The 22,341-nt window shown below is 36.3% G+C and overlaps 2 protein-coding genes across 2 annotated transcripts; one reads left to right on the top strand and one right to left on the bottom strand.

The window, feature by feature from the left end:
* Nucleotides 1–5,646: 5,646 nt before the first annotated feature.
* On the top strand, nt 5,647–8,673 carry LOC133732310 (UDP-xylose transporter 1). The gene is made up of 7 exons (XM_062159837.1): nt 5,647–6,002; nt 6,588–6,729; nt 6,878–7,062; nt 7,317–7,384; nt 7,491–7,623; nt 7,757–7,918; nt 8,156–8,673. Exons 2-7 carry the CDS (start codon nt 6,609–6,611, stop codon nt 8,489–8,491), a joined length of 1,005 nt encoding a protein of 334 aa, XP_062015821.1. The 5' UTR covers nt 5,647–6,002; nt 6,588–6,608; the 3' UTR covers nt 8,492–8,673.
* Nucleotides 8,674–12,703: 4,030 nt separating this feature from the next.
* Nucleotides 12,704–15,596, bottom strand: LOC133730523 (aldehyde oxidase GLOX1-like). Its single transcript, XM_062158100.1, has 3 exons — nt 15,537–15,596; nt 15,070–15,327; nt 12,704–12,982 (listed from the first exon to the last, which is right to left on the bottom strand). Exons 1-3 carry the CDS (start codon nt 15,594–15,596, stop codon nt 12,704–12,706), a joined length of 597 nt encoding a protein of 198 aa, XP_062014084.1.
* Between the last annotated feature and the right edge of the window lie 6,745 nt (nt 15,597–22,341).

Genomic DNA, 22,341 nt, shown 5'->3' with positions numbered 1-22,341 from the left:
ATCACAAGTATAAAACTTTGTAATTGTTAATTTGTTTGACCATCCAATGACAACTTCATAGCTCCGCCATTGTGGAGAAACTACTGATACAATTTTGGTTGAATATTTGACTCAAAATTTTATACTTGATTAATAGGGTGTTTGGTCTTTTAAAAAAAAAAATAGGGTGTTTGGTGGATAAGAACTCAAATAATACAAAACATTTTTTTGAAAGAAAAGTTCATTGATCTAGCGATTAAAATCGCTTAAGAGGGCATCCCAATGGGGAGCATACAAAGGCCAAAAATGCCTAAGACTTTGAGCTAAGCTAGAACAAACTAGAAGATGTACTACATCAACCAATTGTTCTTGTACAATTAAATTCTGCTCTAAAACTTTTCTAGAGAAACTAGTAAATTCTAAAGGTAAGTCCTCATTGTCTTCAAGATAATTACCAACAACGAAACCATTGTCATGATCTTGAGAGCTGTAAACCCAACAATCAGAATTTACAATCCGGGCATGTAGAAGATTAGTAGACCAACGAAGACTAGACTCGACCCAGCATAAGGGACACTGCTCGCCAAAGCACGCAATTGTGGTACTCACAGCGTGACTATACCGAGCCTTTTTATAGAATCTAGAAACGCTCACTCCACCTGAAAACAAACGCAGCACACCCAGAAACTTTGTCCAAATGAACATAGAAGCAAACGAGGAGTCACCCGGGTCCCAGATCTAGACCCATGGAAAGGTCTGGCCCAGCAGATGGGCCCAACACCATCCCGTAAGGAGAACCCAGATTACTCTGGGTACCCCACGCAGAGAAACTAAGCACCACCGCCGGCTACTACCTGACGGGATCTGCAACCATCTGCGCCACCAGAACAAGAGCAACCACCAAGGGATAACCCAGCCGCCACCGTGCAAGAGAGCAGAAGCCCGCCGAGCTCAATATCGACATCGCCGCCCGAACCAGACCGGATTGAACTCCACCAGTCGTGCCTGCACCAGTGCAAACCAGATCAACCCGCTTGTGGACCAATCTCTCCTCCACCACTCGCCGACTAGGAGCGGCTGCAATCCGACTATAGGACCACCAGGATCCCACAACACCAGAGAGCCCAAAATCTGAAGCCATAACGCAAAGAACACCCGGCCAATCAGATCCCTTGCCGTCTTCGGAAAATCGTCCAGTCGAAGGATGAAAGGCATGTAGCCATAGTGAAGAGAACTCGTACGCCGGAGCGAACGCTGGAGAGGAGGTGAAGGAGCCCTCCAAAGAGGATACCTATCGGTGGCGGCGCTAGGGTTTAGAGAGCTCTCGCTCTCTCCCATCTTTTTCCAAATAATACAAAACATATTTCTAAGCATCTATTTGAAGGAACAATAATGAATCCTTATGGATTTCTCGATAACTAACACAAGTAATTAATATGGTCAATTATATATACCAATCAAATTAAATAGTAGCCTTAATGTAGTTAAATAATAGAGTATTTCAAGGTTTTTTAGTTTAAGGATATTTTGGGTAATTTGGGTTGTGTATTTAGTAAAATATTAGAATGAGAAATTAAATGGTAAGTGTATTGAGTAAGGAATGTGTATTAAGTAATTAGGGGTGTGTATTTAAAACTTCTCTTTATATATATGTAAAAAAAATATATATATATGTTTGGAGACTCACTGTTGTCATGCTTCTGACTCTACATGACTTTTGTTCTTTCTCAAGCCTCCCGGCTCCCACCTCCAGAATAGGAGAATCTCAATTCAAAGCAACAAGACATTTTTTTTCCAATCAACAATACTTTTTTTTTTTTTTTAAAGGAGAGGAACGATGGATTTAGTTTAAATTTATAAATTTCTCTTTGACTAAAAAGGATGAACATATGAAAGAAACTCTTCAAGTTCTTATTATCGATCTATATATGCAAATTTTGTAAATATATTTTCCTGAATCCATGCCTTTGGTTCATCATGATTTTTTAACTGAAATTGCTTTATTTAAATCTTAATCTTGGATTGCTGAGTTTGTCCTTACTGGGTTAGTTGCATTTCTCTTTTTGATCACTTTTGTTATTGTAACTGAATCTTGGCTAGCTGGATTGGTGCCTTTATGAGTTGATTCTGATTTTGTTTTTCATTCTTTCTGGGACTTCCTTTCATACACTCTATCTAAACCTTGAGTTATCAACAAATGATTTGCACATGTCTTTCCTGTATTGAAAAAAATTAGATGCTTTGCATACAGAGGTGGACTTGTATCTCATCGCCTAGTGAAGCCTCACGCAGCTAAGCTTCAAGCTAAAACTCTCAGAAAATTTCAAGGAGCCCCACTTGTTTAGTTCGCCTAGAACCCCGAAAATCTCAGGGCTGGCTCTGCTACGGCGCAAGTGGCGGTTAGGGTTAGGATTCAGTGTGCAATTGCCTCCTCAATCAAACAGGCCTATCTGCGGATGACCTACGAATTTACCTCAAGCACCTCTGCAATGGTTCTCTTCAAGTATGAACTACTGGTAGGTTTTGCAGGGTGTGTGGGATGTTGGAATACCCATATGCAGACTGTTCAAGGTTGCCAGTGGCCATTGTGGTGTTATTGAACCCTAGACCATACCCTAGCCCGATTGTGGTTTTTAAGGTGTCTAAAACACAGGCTATCTCTGCTTGCATTTCTAGGCTGGTTGCGCAAGCCCAAGCAATAAACCTATTCACCCTCCACCCCGATATCATTTTCCTTCCATTCCCAGTGTCCCTACTGAGTTATTGGCTGCTTAGTTAGCACAGTTCAAGTTTTTGAAGGCTGCTCCTACTCTTGTGGCATCTCCAGTGCCCCTGGCTCCTATAACAAGTACTAAGAGGGCAGCATCGTTAGCTCTGGTTCCTTACACAAAGCATACAAAGTTGGAGCCAATCTACTTCAGTGCAGCTTGATTTTGAACCATCACTGGCATTAAAGAACAAGATAGGGTTATTCTAGTTTCTCCTGCAAAGAAGTCCAAATTTGGGCATTCTCCTGGCCGAGGAATAATCCCAAACCTATTGAAGCTTAAGAAACTCAAGCTATCAGCTAAATGAAAATTGAGGAAGAAGCGCGCCTTTAAGTAGGCTGTTGAGGTGCCTCCAAAAGTTATGGAGGGCATGGATGTGAGCAAAAGTCAGCCTGTGATTGTCAACAGTGCCTTTGAGTAGGGTACTTTGCGAGAACATGAATAAATTAGGGTTAGTTATTGTGTTGTTTCATAACTTCTTTCCTAGTAGTGTCAGGAAACTATTTTCCCCTAGTAGTGTCAGGAAACTATTTTCCCCATGCTGATGTTGCTTTTAAGTTACTTTAGGGTTATCTAAGAATAGCTCAATCTTGTCGTAACTTAACTTTTGGGTGAGCTATCTTTGTGATACTACCTACAGTTTACTGTTAATGAATTGACACCCACATTATCTCAAAAAAAGTTTGTGAACCATTTTGAGTAGCAAACATTCCAACATATTGAGGTTTAATTAACATTCCTCTACAAAAATGTTTAATATAATGAGTAATGTTTACATAGTCACCCGTACAAAGGATTTCCTGGGCATCCACTTTTATTAAGTGTTGAGATGATTTTATATCCAGGGTTGAAATTCAAGGATAAAACAAAATCAACGAAAGAAACCTGAACCAAAATTAAGGTATGTTTTCTGTTAAGACAACTTGTTGAATAGAGTAATCTTTTGATCAGGTGGCTGTTCCGGTAACATCAAGTACTGGCATCCCAAGAGCGTTTGACAGTCGATAATACCTAGTGGATAACTCTGTCGCCGTATACTAATACCTACAATGGACAGATTAACTTGAAGACGAGTTGAGATGGAGTCGCAAACATGCCCAAAAGCTGATGAGAGTAATGTTCACTTAGGTCATGCTTGTAGCTTTACCCGAGAAGTCTCGAGTACAGACCCTGCTTTCTTGCAAGTTTGCTTTACCACTGAAGCGGAAGGGTAGGAGGTCAAGGAGTGGTTTTAGGCTTTTAGCTATGTTGGCAGCGTCTACCAAAGGAGCTCGATCTTCTGCTCGTTTAATGCGACTACTTGTAATAAACGAAATGGAAATCCCAAATGGAACGCTCCCCCGGAAGGTTGGCTGAAAGTGGATGTGGATGGAACTTTTGATATTCATACAAAGAAGGGTGGCTAGGGTTTCATACTTCGAGATTCAGTTCGCACATGAACATGCCGAGTTACTGGCACGTCAAACTGCCGGTTGATTATCGAGTATTCTCTCTCTCACCTGTGACTATCGAGACAGACTCTTCCTTGGTCAAGCTGCAACTTTCACAGTTGACTGGTCTAAATACTCTACTATCCTTGGGAGACTATATGATCGAAGATCATGTATTAATTAGGCCATGCCTTGCATCAGACTTTGCCATATTAAAAGACTGCTAACACTACTGCATGTACACATGTTAGCTATACAATCTTTTCTTTCTGCCCAATCTTTTGCTTGGTCTATTAATAACGACCCGCTTTTTTTTTTTTTTTTTTATGACTAACGACCCGCTTGAATTCTTGACGATGTAATTATTTCAGAACATTCCTCTTCATAAATTTAATAAAGTCGACCCTTCTTTAGTTCTTTTGTAAAAAATTTAAAAAGTAAAAAAATAAAAAATCAACGAAAAGACAATGATGTCTAACAAAGAGAAAGTGATGGATAGAAAAGAGCAAGTATAGTCTACCTTTTAAGTCTATTCTTACTTTAGGCCAAACAAACTCAAAAGCTCATGTACCTGAAATGCCATTTTTTTTCTTTTTTTGCACGAGCCCAACAAACAGTGAATAGAATTATAGAAATGATAGACATTTTCTTTTGTTTTTCAATTGGAGTGAGACTAAAGTCGAGTCTTCACCAAACATTAATTGAACTTGAGGAAGGTGCCAAACTATATGCTTGCATTTGCAGATACCTCACCCTCCTAAAAGAAACGTTTCACCTATCACCTTCCCCCCCTGCTTGTGCGCTAAGACTGATTGATATTTCCAACGTTAGTCTCATGGTTAGTATGTCCAAGTTTGTTCTTTTGGTTAGTATTTTCAGCTTAGTTAAAACAAAGTTAGCCTCCTAATATGTAAAGATTCAATTCGTGGTCTAAAAAGCCCTTCTCCTAACCTTATAGGATTACTAGCATTAAATCTTGTTTACCACATTCGACTGTTGTATTTGTTGAAAAACTCTGTTTGAAAGCGGTTAAAAAACAAGAGTCAAATTTAAGTATTATCTAGCATCATGTCCGTGCTTATCTATCTGCTTAATTTGCATTATCTATTAACTTAATGTGCTTATCATATACCACTTCCAACTTCGAATTTGCTAACAAATTTTTGGACTTGAACACTAGAGGATATATAAACGTAATTTTCTCTATTATCTGTTAAACCAAGTAAGAGGATAAATGTAAGCAAAAGATGGCCATTTTCCATTACATGAAGTGGGGAAAGGGTGTTTTTGGCAATCAAAACAAAATCCCTCAATACGGTCATTTGAATTTGTCAGTTGTAACTCTAGTTGCTTAGATCGGCCGTTAACCTGCTTCTGGAATCTTAATGGGAGCCACGCGATGAAAACAGGACCCAGCAGTTTATAAAACTAAACGCCGTCTGGCACCAACCACAAAATTAGCTAGAGGCCTAGAGCAAACCTACATAATATAAAGCCTCCGAAACCTTGTAATTACTTGCATACATTCTCATACAAGCCACGACCACCTCTCTCTCTATCTGAGTTTCGTTACACCAATACAATCCCACCTCCAGTTTCTGAAACCTGGGTTTTGTAGCTCAAACTTGCTGCACTGGTGATTTAGCTTCATGGAGTTTTAGCTAGAAGCCGTACGTATTGATACGTGCAATAGGTCATCGAGGTTCATTGAGGGATTTCATCTCTCTCTCTCTCTCTCTCTCTCTCTGCGATCATAAACAGTGAAGATTTTGCAAAGTTGCAGAGCTTGTAAACTGCCGGTAGATATTTCTGGTTTCTCTGAAAGGTTCGTACTCGGCCGTCCTCTTCTTTGTCTTTTAATTATATTGTGATCATCGTGGAGCACATAAAGCTACCTCAACAGGGGTAGTATAAAATTGAGCTAGCCAGCTAGGGAAATGGGTGTAGCAACAAATTGAACTGAAGCCTTGACAAAGTCTTCGTTGAGCAAGGACATTCTCTTTGTCCCTGACCAACTTGCATTGACATTCAATCCTCGTAAAACATACATCTTTTAGGTTCTTTTTTTCAGTTTTTGCTAATGACCTTTGGAATAAACAGCTCAATTGGAAAACCATTTAGCCATTATATCTTTAAAGAACATCATAGTTGGATAAACGATTAATACTATAGTCATTCCATAGTCGCTAAGCAACTTAATTAACATTTTTTATGTAATGCATTATTCCCACAAAAAGTTTTAAAACTTTCTCATATATAGTATATTAAGTTTTATCAAGTCACCAGCACCCTTTCCTTTGTTATCCAAGTATTATTTGGAACTAGCATTTGGCATGGCTTCTCACAAAATATCAATTAGCTAGTGTACGAGTACATGCACCAACCTATAAAAACTTGTTTTCTTTTTCAGATAGCAATACATATCATTAAGATGGGAGAAATGACTGGCTTCCAATTGGGCGTTATTGGTGCACTGTTCCTTTCAGTGGCGTCATCTGTGTCCATTGTTATATGCAACAAAGCCTTGATGAGCAACCTTGGCTTCCCATTTGGTAACGAATATTTTTCTTTTTGTCTATTTTGGTTAGTAAAATGTTGAGCTTTCTCAGACTTAACTACACCTTTATTTTAATAACAAATTCACCACTGCATATATTATTGTATAAATTTACATATTTATCTTCTTCTTTGTTGGAGCAGCAACAACACTTACCAGTTGGCATCTCATGGTAACTTTCTGCACACTTCATGTGGCAAATCGTCTCAATTTCTTCGAGAGCAAGTCAATTGACATGAAGACTGTCATTCTCTTTGGCATTCTAAATGGTGTTTCCATTGGACTACTCAATTTGAGTCTGGGATTCAATTCTGTTGGGTTCTACCAGGTATACACTGATTTCATCTCATTCATTAATTTTGGTATGACGACTTTGCCACTATACCTATTATTCCTTAATCAACGCAGTTATTATCACAAATGTGATGAATAAGAATGATACATAGTAGCACTCTTCGATCTAATATGCTCATTTTTCTAATGTGGTTATCTTCAAAGAGAATCATATTCGAAGTTATAAGAATTTCAGATATGTTAGGTTTTTCTGTGTTTGCTATAACTTTTTTTATACTCAATTTTCAGATGACCAAGCTTGCAATCATACCATTTACTGTGTTAGTGGAGACTCTTTTTCTGAAAAAGCAATTCAGGTAATGCATTTTCAATTTGTTCCCTGCCTTTTATTCAAAACATATATATACACTATTCCCATTTCAATTCTCACAATAACCCTTATCTTTAATCTACTTTTTACAGCCAGCAAATAAAGTTTTCTCTCTTCCTATTACTTGTTGGGGTTGGCATTGCCTCTGTGACAGACCTCCAGCTCAATTTTGTTGGAACCATTCTCTCGCTTCTAGCCATCATAACAACCTGTGTTGGACAAATTGTATCCTTTCTAATTTTATTTTGTATATTATGTTTTCTTTTTCCAACTACTTTCTGTTGTCACGTCTTTTTCCAGTTGACTCCATAGATGGTTTTTAAAAGAGGTTGATTCTTAACTAAGCGTTCAATTTCAGCTAACAAACACAATACAGAAGAGGCTCAATGTTTCTTCTACTCAGCTACTCTACCAGTCAGCACCTTTTCAAGCAGCTATTCTTTTCGTCTCCGGACCTGTGGTGGATCAGTTCCTCACCAAGCAAAGCGTCTTTTCCCACAAATACTCCCCCATAGTCTTGGTATAGTCTCCTTTACAGATTTAATTGCAACTATAGGACACTAATGCATAATTAATAATCACAAATGCAGATAGTTATGTAGGATAATATTCACTTATAGGTAACTAAAATCAGAATTCACGTACTTTAGTAATATCCAAAATTCTCATCACGATTGATGCATATATACTTGATGCTATTTTCAGGAGGCTAATTCCCTACATTATAATTAAATATTTTCAATGATTATGTGTGTAGGTATTCATCATACTCTCATGCCTAATAGCTGTCTCTGTGAACTTTAGCACCTTTTTGGTGATTGGCAAGACATCACCAGTGACATATCAAGTGCTAGGGCACCTCAAGACATGCCTTGTTCTAGGGTTCGGCTATACATTACTACATGACCCTTTCACTGAGAGGAACATAATCGGAATTCTGGTGGCCATTTTTGGGATGGGATTGTATTCATATTTCTGTGCACAAGAGAACAAAAAGAAACAAGCAGCTGACGTTAAGGATGGTGCTCCACTTTTGAGTCAGGATAAAGATAGCCATGAGGTTAAGAAATTAACCAAGAACTCTCTTGTTTGAGTGATTGATAGGATTTTCTTTTACACACTGAGTTTTAAGTCTCCTAAGACATTTTGATGGGTGTAAATGTTTTTTATTCGTTGACAACTTGGGTGTGGGGTTTAAATGCTTCATCATTAGAGCTACAATATCCCACAAAATTTTCACACACATTGAATTAATAAATTTGTTATTTTCTTGTATTTGAATCCTAAAACTGGTAACTTTTACCAAATTATATGTATATAACAACTATGTAGATATTTCAAATTCAAATTTAGTGTATAGTGGTGATGAGAGCTTTCTCTCACCCACCATGAATAATTAGAACCCTATAATAACTCAAATGCTACTCCAATAAGATGGTCTAGTTTCCAATTAAGGAGAGAAACTCATCAACTATATATATACATACAAAAATTTCTCAGGTAAGGATATCCTTACCTAAGCTTATGGAACGGATTTTCAGTTTTTGGCCACTTTTCGATCACATATTTACATCTTAACTGTTCAGTTTTTAGATCCTAATGTATAGATCATCTCTGCAAAATTTCAACCAAATTGATGATCGTTAAGGCATCCAAAACTACAATTTACACAAATGAACCGAATCTGTCGAACCGGAACCGTTCGTGTACATTGTTGTAATTTGCAGTTTTGAATGCCTTAACGATCATCAATTTGGCTGAAATTTTGTAGAGATGATCTATACATTAGGACCTAAAAACTGAACTGTTAAGATGTGAATATGTGAACGAAAAGTGGCCAAAAACTGGAAATCCGTACCTAAGCTTAGGTAAGGATGTCCTTAGCCAAGAAGGATTGTATATATATATATATACCCGTTCTAGAGAGGAACTCCTTAGTTTAAGAATTTGAGGATTTTGGTTATTTTACACAAGTATGTGACCTAATTCAATAATCTCAACAGTTGATTCTTTAGATGTCTATGCAAGAATGATGTCTACAAAAATCCAACCAAATCCATAATCATTTGGTCATTCAAAATTGTGTAAACAAATGTAATCCGTTAAATAAAATTAAAACGAACATTGTGCTAATCAAATGGTTACACGTTTTCCGATTTGGCTAATTTTTTTTGTAAGATTCGTATGTGTGTAGGTAACTAAAGAATGAGTGGTTGTGATTATTAAAATACATCCTAAAAATAAAAACATTCTCACTTTAAGAGTTTAAGGACATCCTCTCTTGATCCTATATATATATATATATATTTGTTTTTTTTTTTTATGAAACTATATATATATATATATATATATATATATATATATATATATATATATATATATATATATTGTTTTTTTTTTTATGAAACTATATATGTAATTTGATAAAGTGCATACATATATAGCATGAAGAGGCCGGGAGGGATTCTCTCAAACTTCTACAGGAAGGAATTACCAAAAGGCCTGGCCCCTTCACACGCCCCTATCAAAACTAGATTAGATGTAGAGTTGAGTCTTTGACGTCCTTTATTGCAAACCAAACCAAGTTAAAAGGTATTGTTGATCGTCGACTGTGACTCAGAGAAGTATATGTAAGCAAATTAACATTGCTTATAGAACAAGACATGGCTTAGGACTTGTGTTCTGCATATATACTTAATATATATGATTTAATCTAAGTTTAGATTAAATATATAAGTTGATGACTTATGTCATTTAGGACAAGCTTATCTGTTATTTTCAAATGGAGTTTCAGTTAAATGAGCAGTTAAAGTTTGATAAGTACTTGAGGAATTGTAGCAGTTTCTTTATGGATGAAACTGATCTGCAAGGTTGCTATATATATATGTGTCAAATTTGGTCCCTTCTGATGCACGAGTTGTTCTTGTTTGTAGTTCCATAAACTAAGGCCTCGTTTGGTTCACGGAAGGGAAATCGATTCCCTTGTCTTTTCCGTGGGGAAGGGAAACTAAAGTTCCTATCAGATTTCATTTCCTGTGTTTGGTAAAGCAGGGAAAGCATCTAGGAAAGATCATTTGATTTCCCTTCCAATGTTTGGTTGGTGAAGGAAAGGAAAGTAAAAATATATCAATGTTTCAATAATACCCTTCTATTTTAAAATAAAAACAACCTGGAATGAATTTTCAACACTACCAAGGGTACTCAAGCAATTAATGCTAGGGTATTATTGTCCAAAATTATTGCAATTAATGCTGGGAAATGGGATGGGAAACTCGATCAATCCCATGAAGTTTGAGTGGAATGAGTTTACCCCCAACTTTCCCCTATGTTAGGAAAGCATTTCCGGACTTTGTGGTTACCAAACAAAGGAAAGGAATAACTTTCATTTTCCAAGTCCTCAAATCCGCGAAACAAACGAGGCCTAAGAGAACATAAGGGTGAAATCAGGAGAAGATTATCATGGACAACATAAGTGCATTAAATGAGTTTTTTGAATTTAATTCTTGTGTTCTTGAATTTTGCAAATATAGGATTGATACAACACCTTTAATCCTAAGCATATATTTGCATTCTGTTCAATTGCAGTGATCTTTAATTACATGTTTCGCATTTAGAGAAAATTAGATATAAACCCAATTTTCTAAAGAGGTATTGGAAACAACCCATGCGTATTTTTCTATCAATCTACACCTAATCCACATAGGCAACCTTTCTTGTAGAGTATTGATGTATAATTAATATTTTTTCTTGTTTTGCTATATGCCTGATTTACCCTTGGGCAACCTTCCTTACAAGCTAGTGTTGATGTATAATTATAACATTTTGAAAGTATGTGATTTATGGCTTAATTCATGCATGCTTTGATTTCAAATTTTCATTGAGGAAAACTTTTGTATATAGCACCATGATTTCAAACTATACATGTATTTGTTTAGTTCCTGTAGACCATAAGAAATAAGTTCAAATTTGTTGTTGTGAACTTATGTATCACCTATGCATTGGTGACTATATTCTCTTTCGAAAGTATGATATCTACTAATAAGGTATGTTATTCATGAGATTTAGGGCCTGTCCGCTAACGTTTTTAAAAATGATTTTTCAAAAACCAATTTTGAAAATGAAAACGAGAAAACAAGATTGGATTTTTGAGATCCGAAAATGTGTCTGGTAGTTTATTCCGAAAACAATTTTCAAAAACGAGAACAACAAATTAAAACGCGTCCGGTACTACCGTATGAAAATACAAAAAACAATGAAAATGTATACATATATCTCCGTGTTTTCTAAAATATGAGAATGAAAAGGTGAAAACGTCTATTTGTCGTTTTCCTGTTTTACGAGTAAAATAAAAAATCATTTTCAATTTTTATTTTCTGTATTTTTGAAAACAGACCAACGAACACATTTTCAAGCCATTTTCATTTTATAAAATGAAAAAGATGACTTGAAAACGTTACCGAACGCCACCTTAGTTTTTCAAATAATTTCTTTTCTCAAATCTTTTGTTCTAGGTTTGAACTTTTCCTTTTGTATATTGTCATTTTAATTTGATCATTGTTCATTTTCAATTGTTACCTAATCGATAGATATGTGCATATAGGGATAAGTTAGAGATTTGCAACCTAAGAAATATGGTCAACTCCTTTTATCAAAAAAAAATATGGTCAACTCGCAATGATAGAATACCTAAGAAATAGGTTGATATGAAAATTCCTAGAAGTGAGGTTAGCTAAACATACACGTCTAATCTTTAGGTTGTAATTAAAATAAAAACTAATTAGATAGGTTAAAAACTTAAACCTCTACCTTTGAGTCAGGTTGCAAGTAAATCGATGAAAAACACAAAATCTACCTTTAAAATAGAAAGTTTAAATTACCAAAAAGTAAATTTCATATTCATTTAAATCTATAAAGCCTTTAAATTCAAAAAAAAAAATGTAAAGAAAGGCTCCATAATTCTAGCAATAATGATGAGTAGAAGGAAAACTGCTATAATAATGAGACCAATAAAAAATCTATATTAAGGTATTTAAAGAGAACATTAATTTTGCTAGTTGACTAATGTTTATCAGCTTTAAATAGTGGCAATATGTGTAATTTAGAAAAAAAAAAAAGAAAGACAATATTTTATCCTAGTTGTCAATAATTGGGTGTAGATTGAAAAAAAAATAGTAGGTGGCTTTTTTCCATTAGATTTTATAGAAATTGAGTCTATAATGAATTCCCCCTTCGATTTAGTATAGGTTTATATATATATATATATATATATATATATATGTTTTATGATTCAGTATATATTATGTTTCTAACAGTATATATGCGGATGCAGATGATCAAACATTGAGTCTAAATAGTCCGGGGAGAATGCCTCCAGACTCAACTCAGTCGAGTACAAAACATCAGAGAATTTGTATCGGTCGTGAGGGATGCTACCTCCGACCAGTACTTGTCTGTCTCGCAGAAGAACCACTCTTGAATGATATATGCGTGGTATTGAGGTTGTGTTTTGCAACTCAAACCTTGACCCAATTGCCTTCTCGGGCGAGTAGAGGACCGGGTTGAGAACCGGGGCCTGACCAAACTCCTAGTTGATAGGAGCATGAAATGCTATATTTATAATGTTAAACTCTCTACACTTTGCTTAGTTATTTTTCTTATTATATAGTTTTTCAATTCATTTTATTTATTTAGGTGTATTTTCGAAGCAAATGAGAAAATATAGAAGAAAAGACGTATGAAAGGCCAAATCAGGAAATCTGTTTGTGCAAATTAGTCAATTTCGACAGAGCACTGAAAGCAGCTCAGGATGAACTAGATGATGATCTTTATATTGGTGGAAATCCTCGAATGTCTAGTTTCCAAAGCTTTTTATGGTTCATCAATATCATTTTTCTAAAAGAAGTTATGGAGGATTTAGTACAGAAAGGTCAAACTGCACGTGAATCTGACTTTTAACAGGAATTTTTGTTTTGAGGCCCAAATCACATCAGGAAGCCCATTAACGAATTTTTGCTTCATATATCAAATAATATTGCAAATGTGTCGCAATAGAGGATTCTAGAATGAGTTGGCATCATTTTTGGAGAATTTTAAGGAGTTTACAACTTGTATGTAATCAGGAAAGGTGAAATAAGGACCGGATACATTCCTGATTGCATGAATCTCTTCTTGGCCGAAATTAAGAAGATAAAATTAAGAATATATTCAGCAATATTTTGGCAATTAAACTCCTAGATTCATGGTCTATATCAACTTACTTTTGGATGTTTTTCATTGGTTGGATAACGCAGAAGATATGACGTGGAATTATTTTATTAACTCTTGTTATGTGGACCAATGAATTAATTCCTTGAATTACCAAGATGAAGTAGAGAAGAAAAGGAATCAAGAGTGGCGTTCTCCTATATATAGGGGCTGCTATCAATGTAAATCATACCTTGTACATACCATTCGACATCATTCTTTCATTCTTTTCACACACCAAAAATCAAATTCCATTCTCTAGTCTTCTAGTTCTGCGTCTTCAAGCAAGGAGAAGAAGAAGTCATGCAATACATCAAGTTCCTAGCCGTCATCCACCCTTGTGCCGTCCCTAGAAGGTTGCTTGCTTTCAAGGATCTTCAAGTTCAACGTCTTAAGGCTTTGTCATTCATCTTTCCCGATGTATTTCATATTTTTCTTTGTAAACTTTTTAGTTTTCCTTGATTTGATTTCATAAACTATGAATTCTAGTTAAGATAACGTTAAGAGCAAAATTTATAGCCCATTTATATATTTTGATAATAAATTTGTAATTTCTATATGTTGGTTTCTATGTTGTTTATGTGAGATTGCTTAATTGATTTTAGATACAAAGGTCGAAATCAATTAAAGAGAATTGCAAATAGATAAGTTTTCTTATACTAGGTTGTGCACTTTGCTTGACATCCTTTCTTTGTTCTTCATGCATTGAATGTGTTCTTGATTAGCTAGATTTCTAGACTATGATTGCATGTTCAATAGGTTTAATTTAGGTGCTTTCACTTAGACTAAATATTCAAGGAAAGTAAAATATGGGAAATCATTTACTTACTAACGTTTCACATGGTCAACTTTTTTCTCATGACATAGATAATCGACTATGTGAATTGTAATTTATTTTCAAACATATGATTGTGGTTTTAATCTTTATTCTGTACGTTTCATCTCCACTTGTATATGTATTTTACGTTTTTATTTTTGTTTCTTTTACTTTTCGATTTCAAAACCTAAAACCCCCAATTTACGTTTTCATTTTCATATTCTTTTATTCTTTGTTTTATTTTTGTAAATTATACCTTATAAATACATTACTTCGTTATTTGTTTGCGTGATTACATATGTACCCTCAATCCCCGGCTTGAACGATCCCTATTTATTCTATATTGACAACTACATTTTGTATGGTTAAATTGTGTGCTACTTTTAGCATTTACCACCCCTCGGTACCTTTTGGAGTTCCTTTAATGAGTAGCACGTGACCAGTCGGAAGCAAGAGCATGTTGTCATTACACGTGCATGAGGCATCGTCTGGATGACCCACTGTGGGTCCCTGTCTATGATCTTCATACAACCACAAGTGTTGAGTGCGTCCAGAAAGATGCCATGATCATTACCCTCCGAGAACGACACTTTCGGCTCTCCACCTCATACAAGCACCTCAGCCTCTATGGCACCAGTCAACTTCAGTGGAAGGAGTACTGCAGAGTCCGTGCTAGGGTAGGATCGTTTGCTGCCGGGGAGAATAGGAAAAGTTTTAACCACCTTGGCCGCGACAAAGTTGTACAATATGGCTCGGTTGTTCAAGAAGATAAACAGGTTTCCGTCGATGTTAAGAAACACAAAGGGGTAGAGATTATTCTCTATCTTTGGCCTGTCGTTGGTTTCATCCAGAAATGCTAAATGTATAGCCTTTACAAAACAAACAAAACTTAAAATTCAAATAAAGTAACTCTGCACAAATCAAGAATCGTCTTTCGACTCAAGAAAATAGTCAACTCAAGCCTCACTTAATTGAATGGTCAAATCTGTGATTTATTCGAATTCACACTGAAAACTTTACATAAAAACTTAGTCTAGCTATGAGATTATGAAATATCATCACGCTATAAGATACAAACATTAATATTCCTTTCATCTGAAAAGGAAACACAAGTCACCGTAGTGACAATTTCAATCATTGTTAACTTAAAAATAACACATTATTCTTTTATCTTAAAGGAAGACATAGATCACCACAATGACGATTCAAATTATTGTTATCAGATAACAAAACAAATATTCTATTCTTCTTGGACAATAAAAGAATAATACACTTGGGACTTCTTTTAAACAATAATCACCACATAGTCACGGACATCATATTCTCTCTTGAACAATAAAGGAAAAATACATTGAGACTCTTTTTATTCACTATATAGGTCACCGACATCATAGTCCCTCTTGGACAATAAAGAAAGAATACACTGAGACTTTTTTTATTCACCATGCAGGTTACTATTATGACAACTCAAACGCCACTCAAGCCAATACAATTAGGGAGATCACACTACCCATAATATCTCATCAAAATAATATAATGATCGTTTCAAAATATTGTTTTCACAACTCAACACCGATCTCAAAACAATATAGAAATCACTTTCAAAATATTGTTTTCGCACCTCAAAACTTTCACAACAAACGTGCATTTTTTATTCTAAATATACAATCTACAATATAACTATTTCTTTTTTAAATTCATTTATTTTTCTCAGAAGTCAAGTCACAAAAATAATAATGTGATTGTAATCACAAAACATATTGTTTTTACTTCACAGCAAAATTACTCCAAGACACACACACACTCACATATGTAATCATCCTCTCACAAATGTCACTAATACCAATTATATTTCACAAATTATATACAACCGAAGAATCAATTTAAATCAAAACTTCGTTTTCACTTACTTAATTATGAACGTTAACCAACAAATTCATATATAATTCAAAACAAATATTTATTTTTGATAAATATTATTTCATAGCTAACAATTATTTCTAATAATACAATCAAATAAACTCCATTCATAATCCAAATTAATGTGAGCTTTACTCACCTCAATATCCTGCTGCGTTTTCAAACACAAAACGAGATAAGCACAACCCACAAAAATCCGCTCAAAACAACTTCTTCAAGCACCTAATCAAATCAAAGTCTCAACTCAGTTCAAAATGAAATACAATAACGCTTAAATCTCAGAACATCCACTTGTAGCTAGACAAAATTGAAGATTACGCCAATCAAGATGAAACTTCATCCAAGATAACCTAATGCTTCTAAAACACTTCTAGGAATAAAAATCTCTTGGTGGAGTAAGTGGGAATACCTTAGCCTAATTTTGTACATTGGGTTAAGACCCCTTTTTCATTTTGACGTAGCTTAAACATCTAGATGTAATCTTCTTCTTTTTTAAGAGAATCTTTCTTTTTATCAACTAGGTTTGTTGATATGCTCTTTAGAACCCAAAAACTTGGCCGGATGCACCACCATTAGTGGCTGAGCGTGGGGTCCACGCGCCGCTGGCGACTCCCAATTTGGGTGGCGAGACCTATGCCAAAATCTTCATATCAACATGTACAACAACCTTCACAACTAGCACAAAGTCTGAATCAAAGCCAATTGGCCGGAAAATACCTCAACGTCTCAAGAAATCGAAAAATTTCCAGTTTTCCGATCTGCTTCGATTCTTCCTCCATGCTTCAAATTGGTTCAAGCCACTTGGTGAGCATGGTCAACATCTTCTGGGGTTTCCAAAATGACCAGTGGAGCAGCCTAGGATGGCGGGACGGCGAAGATATCGGTGTTGACCTAAAACTGGGTTTAGGATTAGGACTTCCTTGCAGCGCTGTGTAGAGGCTAAGATGGAGGAGATGCTACCCCAGATCGACGGAGGAGGGAGAGGCGAAGTGAATAGGACCGATGGAGTGGCCAACGGTGGCCAGATGGCCGAGATATGGCCGAAAAACGGTGAACTGCGATTTCCAACGTTGGGGGGAAGAGAGAGAAAATTCAGATCCGGATTTTCCCAAAATAGAAACTAGGGTTTTTTTCTTGATTTTTTTCCAAATTTTTCTATTTATCCCAAAATAAAAACTTTTTCTGAATGCCATAACTTCTTCATATGAACTCTGATTTTAGCGTTTCACATGTTCACGAACTCGTATCAATGGGCTCTACGATTTCTGTGAATAAAGTTTTCACAGAATCCTAACGTACAAAAAGTCAACCCTTGAATCAAAGCATTCCGAGTAAATAATTGTTCAAAATAATTTCGCTCTACCCTCGAACCACAAAATCGTACAAACGACCAACTTAATAATTTCAAAAAAAATCATCAGAAATTAATAACGAATTTTTGGGGTATTAGAAAACCTGCTCAACCAACACTGAAAACTAGGATCGAAGAACTTATCCCAATCCAGTTTGATTGAGCCTAAAGCCCGCAGCCGCCACCTTGACGATAAAGCGGCCATCCACTATCGCTGCTGCCATAACACGCAACACCAAAGCAAGAGATAAAAAGAAAAATTCGGAACCAGGTACTCGGAAGATTTTTGAGATACCGATTACGGAGAAAGCCACAACCCTCGTTCTCCCGATTGCTAGAATGAAAAGGAAAGCCATCTCCTTGAGCCAATTTGTCAAGGCCATGGCCAGAAGGCCACGCCCACCACCTATCTCTAGGAGAGAGTAACCTCATGTGTTTTTGTGTGTAGTTATTACTAATTAAGATCCATGGTCAACTCCTTTTAATTAGATTTAATCAATATATTATATATTATTTATTTGAGAACTAAAGTCTTTTTTACAACTATCCATATTGCACAACAAAAAAAAAATGTATATTAAGAGAGAGAATTTGATCGAATTTGAGAGGTTGGTTTGTTCAAGACCCAGGCTTTTCGAGATGGGTACTTCCCAAAATCATCAAACAATGGAGGGTTGACTTTATCTCATTCGTTCTAATCGGATTGAGTTATAATACTTCCGCAAACACTACTTTGTTCTTCAAGGCCGTCTTCTTAAAAGCTCCAAATCAGTTCCTGTTTCTGGCAATGAGGTTCTTCCTCAACTTTCACTCATTCCTTCACTTTCTGGTTCTACTGCACTTTGAATTTCAATTCACTAAAAAAAAAAACAGAGAGAGAGAATTTTAATTTCTTTGTTTCGTACATGTATTGACTTTTGTTTTTGTTTTCTGTTATGGTTAATTGTAGACTCATAGTAGTAGAATGGTATGAAAGTTTTGCTCGTTGAGTATTTGGACTGCGTTGTTTGAACCCTATTTGTATTTTTGTCAATTTACGACGGACCACTATGTTTGTAATTGATTGTGGGAATTATTGCACATACATTTACTATAACCCTTAGTTTTGTGTAAACGTGTACATGTTCTCTGGCTCTCTAAATTAAGTTATATGCAAGAATTACTTTATGTTTGAATTGTTTGATTTATTTAGATTTGGGTAATCTCCTGAACTAATTTCTATATAGGGATTACTAGTTTCATTTTGGTTAAATTGTTGGTCCGATTTTGATTCAAGATTTACACTGTTGCGTGAGATAAGTGTTGAGATTTCAAATGATTTAAAATGTCATTGAGATGACAAATACTTTTTTTTTTTTTTTGACTAAAGGACTGGTGCGGCTGCCATCAGGCCTTGATTAATGAAATTGTTGAATATAAGGGGGGGACATTGAGCCTAAACTCCTGGCTATAATAAGCATCTAGAGAACGTCCTAAAATGATATCAAGAGTCTCTACCAAATAAATGTATTCAACCAGGCACCAACTAGCAAAGAGTGCTCTACTGGCTACTCTATTTGCTTGGACATAACGGTGACATAACGAAAAGATAACTCAATATGTAATCCGATTATAACATAACATAATTACCATAAGCATGACTTTCCTACTATGTTGTCACCAGAGGATAAATCCGACGACACTTAGCTTCACCCTGCCACTAGGCGGTATCGACCGTTTGACGAAGCAAGAAACTCGCTGCCCTACCTAGAGCAAATAAGGCACTTTGAGTGCACACACAAGCATATAACCCGACTAGCTCTATATAGCAATAGTAAAGACTTATATGTTACATCTTGTATCTCAATTTACCTGTTTACTAGTCATTTGGACGGTAAACGACAACTACTTTCACTTTTTACTTTGTTTCGATACTTTTAGTAGCCGTAAAAGTTGACTTTTTGTTCGGATCAGTTTTTGAGAAAATTATCTTCATAGAAGTCGTAGAGGACGTCAAATCCGAGTTCATGCATATGTGGTACGTAAAAATCGGAGTTCGTAAACGAAAGTTATAAGCGAAAAACGGAAGTTACTGTTTTATGGTAATTTAGTATATATTTGAAAAAAAATTGGGCTAAATACTGTTTAGTACCCTGTGGTTTGGATCTAAAATCAATTTAGTCCTCGAACTTTCAATTTCATTAAAAACACCCTCACACTATCATTTCTCATCCAATAGATCCCTCAATCATGATTTCGTCAAATGGAGCCGTTAAGTAGCTGATGTGGCATGCCAACTTGGCACTGATGGGGCCCACATGGCAGGAAAAATTTCAAAATTCTAAAATAAAATTTCAGAAAATTGAAATAACACAAATTTCATTCTCTCTCTCTCTCTCTCTCTCTCTCTCTCTTTCTTTCTCTCTCTCCTCGGTTTCTCAGCAATCTCATCCTCAGATCTGCCGAACAAACCATACTTAATATTAGGATTTCCGCTGCATTTCCGAGCCACCGCCTCCGTGAAAACCCGAAACAAATCGAACTTCGCCCACCTTGTCAGTCCAGAACTCAAATTCTTATGCACAGCCACCACTCTGGTTTCTCCGTCTGCCGCTCCCATACCGGAAATGAAGCTCTTCGTAATAGTCTCATGCTCCATACCCTCCACTCTAGTCATCATTTCGTCTGTAGTGAAAGCCCCAAATGGATCCTAAATCGGCGACTCTGATTCACAATCGGACTTGGAATCCTAATCAACTTCAATTTCTTTAGAAGAACATGAATTCAATTCGGAGTGGGAGAGAGATCGAGGGATTGCACTTCCTCCAGGTTCAATTTTCATTCCCTTTTTATCGATTAGCTTTAGTTGTTTGCTGTTGATCATCTAGATTTACTCATATTGCGATGTTCGAATTCGATTTGGTTTTGAATCTTATGTATCTGTCTCTGTTTCTTTTTTTTTTCTTTTTGCCTTTTTGTGTTAGAGAGGACTCTGTTTTCGATTTTGTATTTGGCTCAATTGTAAACTTTGGTTGATGATTTTGATTCTTTCATTAGCTTAGTCTGTTTCGGTTATTTGTATGATGATGATGATGGGACTAATTAGAGTCTCTGTATGTTTTATTGTGATAGATTTATCAAAATGCTCTCTTTTTAGTAGAATTGAAGTTTATTTCAGTTATATGTTCATGGATCGTTTCTGTTCCAAGTCAAATAAATTTTAATCTGATGAGTTTAATGAATCCAGTCTAGTATTTCTGCTAATTCCTGATTTGTTACTTTTTTTATGAGAAAAGATCCTTGGCTGTTTCATTACTTGTTTGCCCGCCATGATTGTTTTACAGTGTATTGAAGAACATCCTTTTAGTTATTGGTTTGTGATTACTGAAAGCTATGTGTGTATTGGTTTTGGGAATTTGCAATTGGGTGACTTATTTGTTCTTGATTTCTGTTGTTTATACAGGTTCAAGTTGATATTTTGTTATGGGCAAGGAAAGGGTTCATATCAACATTGTGGTCATTGGCCATTTCGACTCTGGGAAGTCGACTACCACTGGTCATTTGATCTACAAGCTTGGGGTATTGACAAGCGTGTGATTGAGAGGTTCGAGAAGGACGCTACTGAGATGAACAAGCAAGGATGGATAGAGAGAGAGTGAGTGAGTGAAATTTGTTATTTCAATTTTCTAAAATTTTATTTTGGAATTTTTCCTGCCATGTGGGCCCCACCAGTGCCAAGTTGGCATGCCACATCAGCTACTTAACAGCTCCATTTAACGGAATCATAACGGAGGGATCTATTGGATGAGAAATGATAGTGTGAGGGTGTTTTTGATGAAATTGAAAGTCTAGGGACTGAATTGATTTTGGACTCAAACCACATGGTACTGAATAGTATTTAGCCTAAAAAAATTACTGTGGTAGGTCAGAACCTACCCCAACCGGTAACTCTCTCTCTCCTCCACTGAGCTCTCTCTCTCTCTCTCCGTTCCACTGTTCACCGCCAGAACTCCGTCTTCCGGCCACCTGGGAGCATGTCACCGGCACCGTTCAACTGGTCTCCTTCTCCTCGACACACCTGTGGTGGTGGATCATCGCATCGTGGCCGAAAAAGAGAGATTCAAGCTGTGGAAGTTCACTGTAGCAGTTGGAGGTCAACATCGTTTTCTCCCAACTCTGGCCATCTCCGGCGACGAAACTTGGACTGGTAGAAGCGCCTTGGCAAGCACTTGAAGCCCTCTAAGGATTTTGCAGCAAATCGAAACGTGGAGGGAGAAATCACGACGAGAATTTTTTTTCTGCACTATTCACATTCCGGTTTTCGGGTTTGCTTGATTTTCCGGTAGTTCAAGGTAGTTTTGGTTTTTGTTGTAGTTGAGAGAAGTGTTAGGGAGGTTGAGGTGAGGCTGCTGCCAAAATTTGGTGGCCTGAGGTGGTGGTGGTTTAGGTGGTGTGGGTAGCGCGTGGACGCGCGTAGGGCAGGATTTTGGCTTCTATTTTTTTAGCTAGATAAATTACTTGTGAGTTGTAGAATCTGTAAACGTGATTTTTGTGGAAATTGGAGAAGTTTTTTATCGATTATGAATTTCGGAAGTTTGGAGTTTCGGATGTCGATTTATGGGAATCCGACCTT

This window comes from Rosa rugosa, chromosome 2 (assembly GCF_958449725.1).
Source record: "Rosa rugosa chromosome 2, drRosRugo1.1, whole genome shotgun sequence".
In the NCBI taxonomy this organism is placed as follows: domain Eukaryota; kingdom Viridiplantae; phylum Streptophyta; class Magnoliopsida; order Rosales; family Rosaceae; genus Rosa; species Rosa rugosa.
The sequence above is the reverse complement of the archived record's forward strand: the minus strand, read 5'-3'. Positions and strand labels throughout refer to the sequence as shown.

Coding starts and splice junctions, on each gene's coding strand:
- LOC133732310 (XM_062159837.1), top strand. CDS start 6,609: ATGGGAGAAATGACTGGCTTCCAATTGGGCGTTATTGGTGCACTGTTC. Junction 7,624..7,756: donor CAACCTGTGTTGGACAAATT/GTATCCTTTCTA, acceptor GTTCAATTTCAG/CTAACAAACACAATACAGAA. Junction 7,919..8,155: donor AATACTCCCCCATAGTCTTG/GTATAGTCTCCT, acceptor TTATGTGTGTAG/GTATTCATCATACTCTCATG.
- LOC133730523 (XM_062158100.1), bottom strand. CDS start 15,596: ATGATTGAAATTGTCACTACGGTGACTTGTGTTTCCTTTTCAGATGAA. Junction 15,328..15,536: donor CAGATGAAAGGAATATTAAT/GTTTGTATCTTA, acceptor TGTTTTGTAAAG/GCTATACATTTAGCATTTCT. Junction 12,983..15,069: donor CCATAGAGGCTGAGGTGCTT/GTATGAGGTGGA, acceptor CCTATCAACTAG/GAGTTTGGTCAGGCCCCGGT.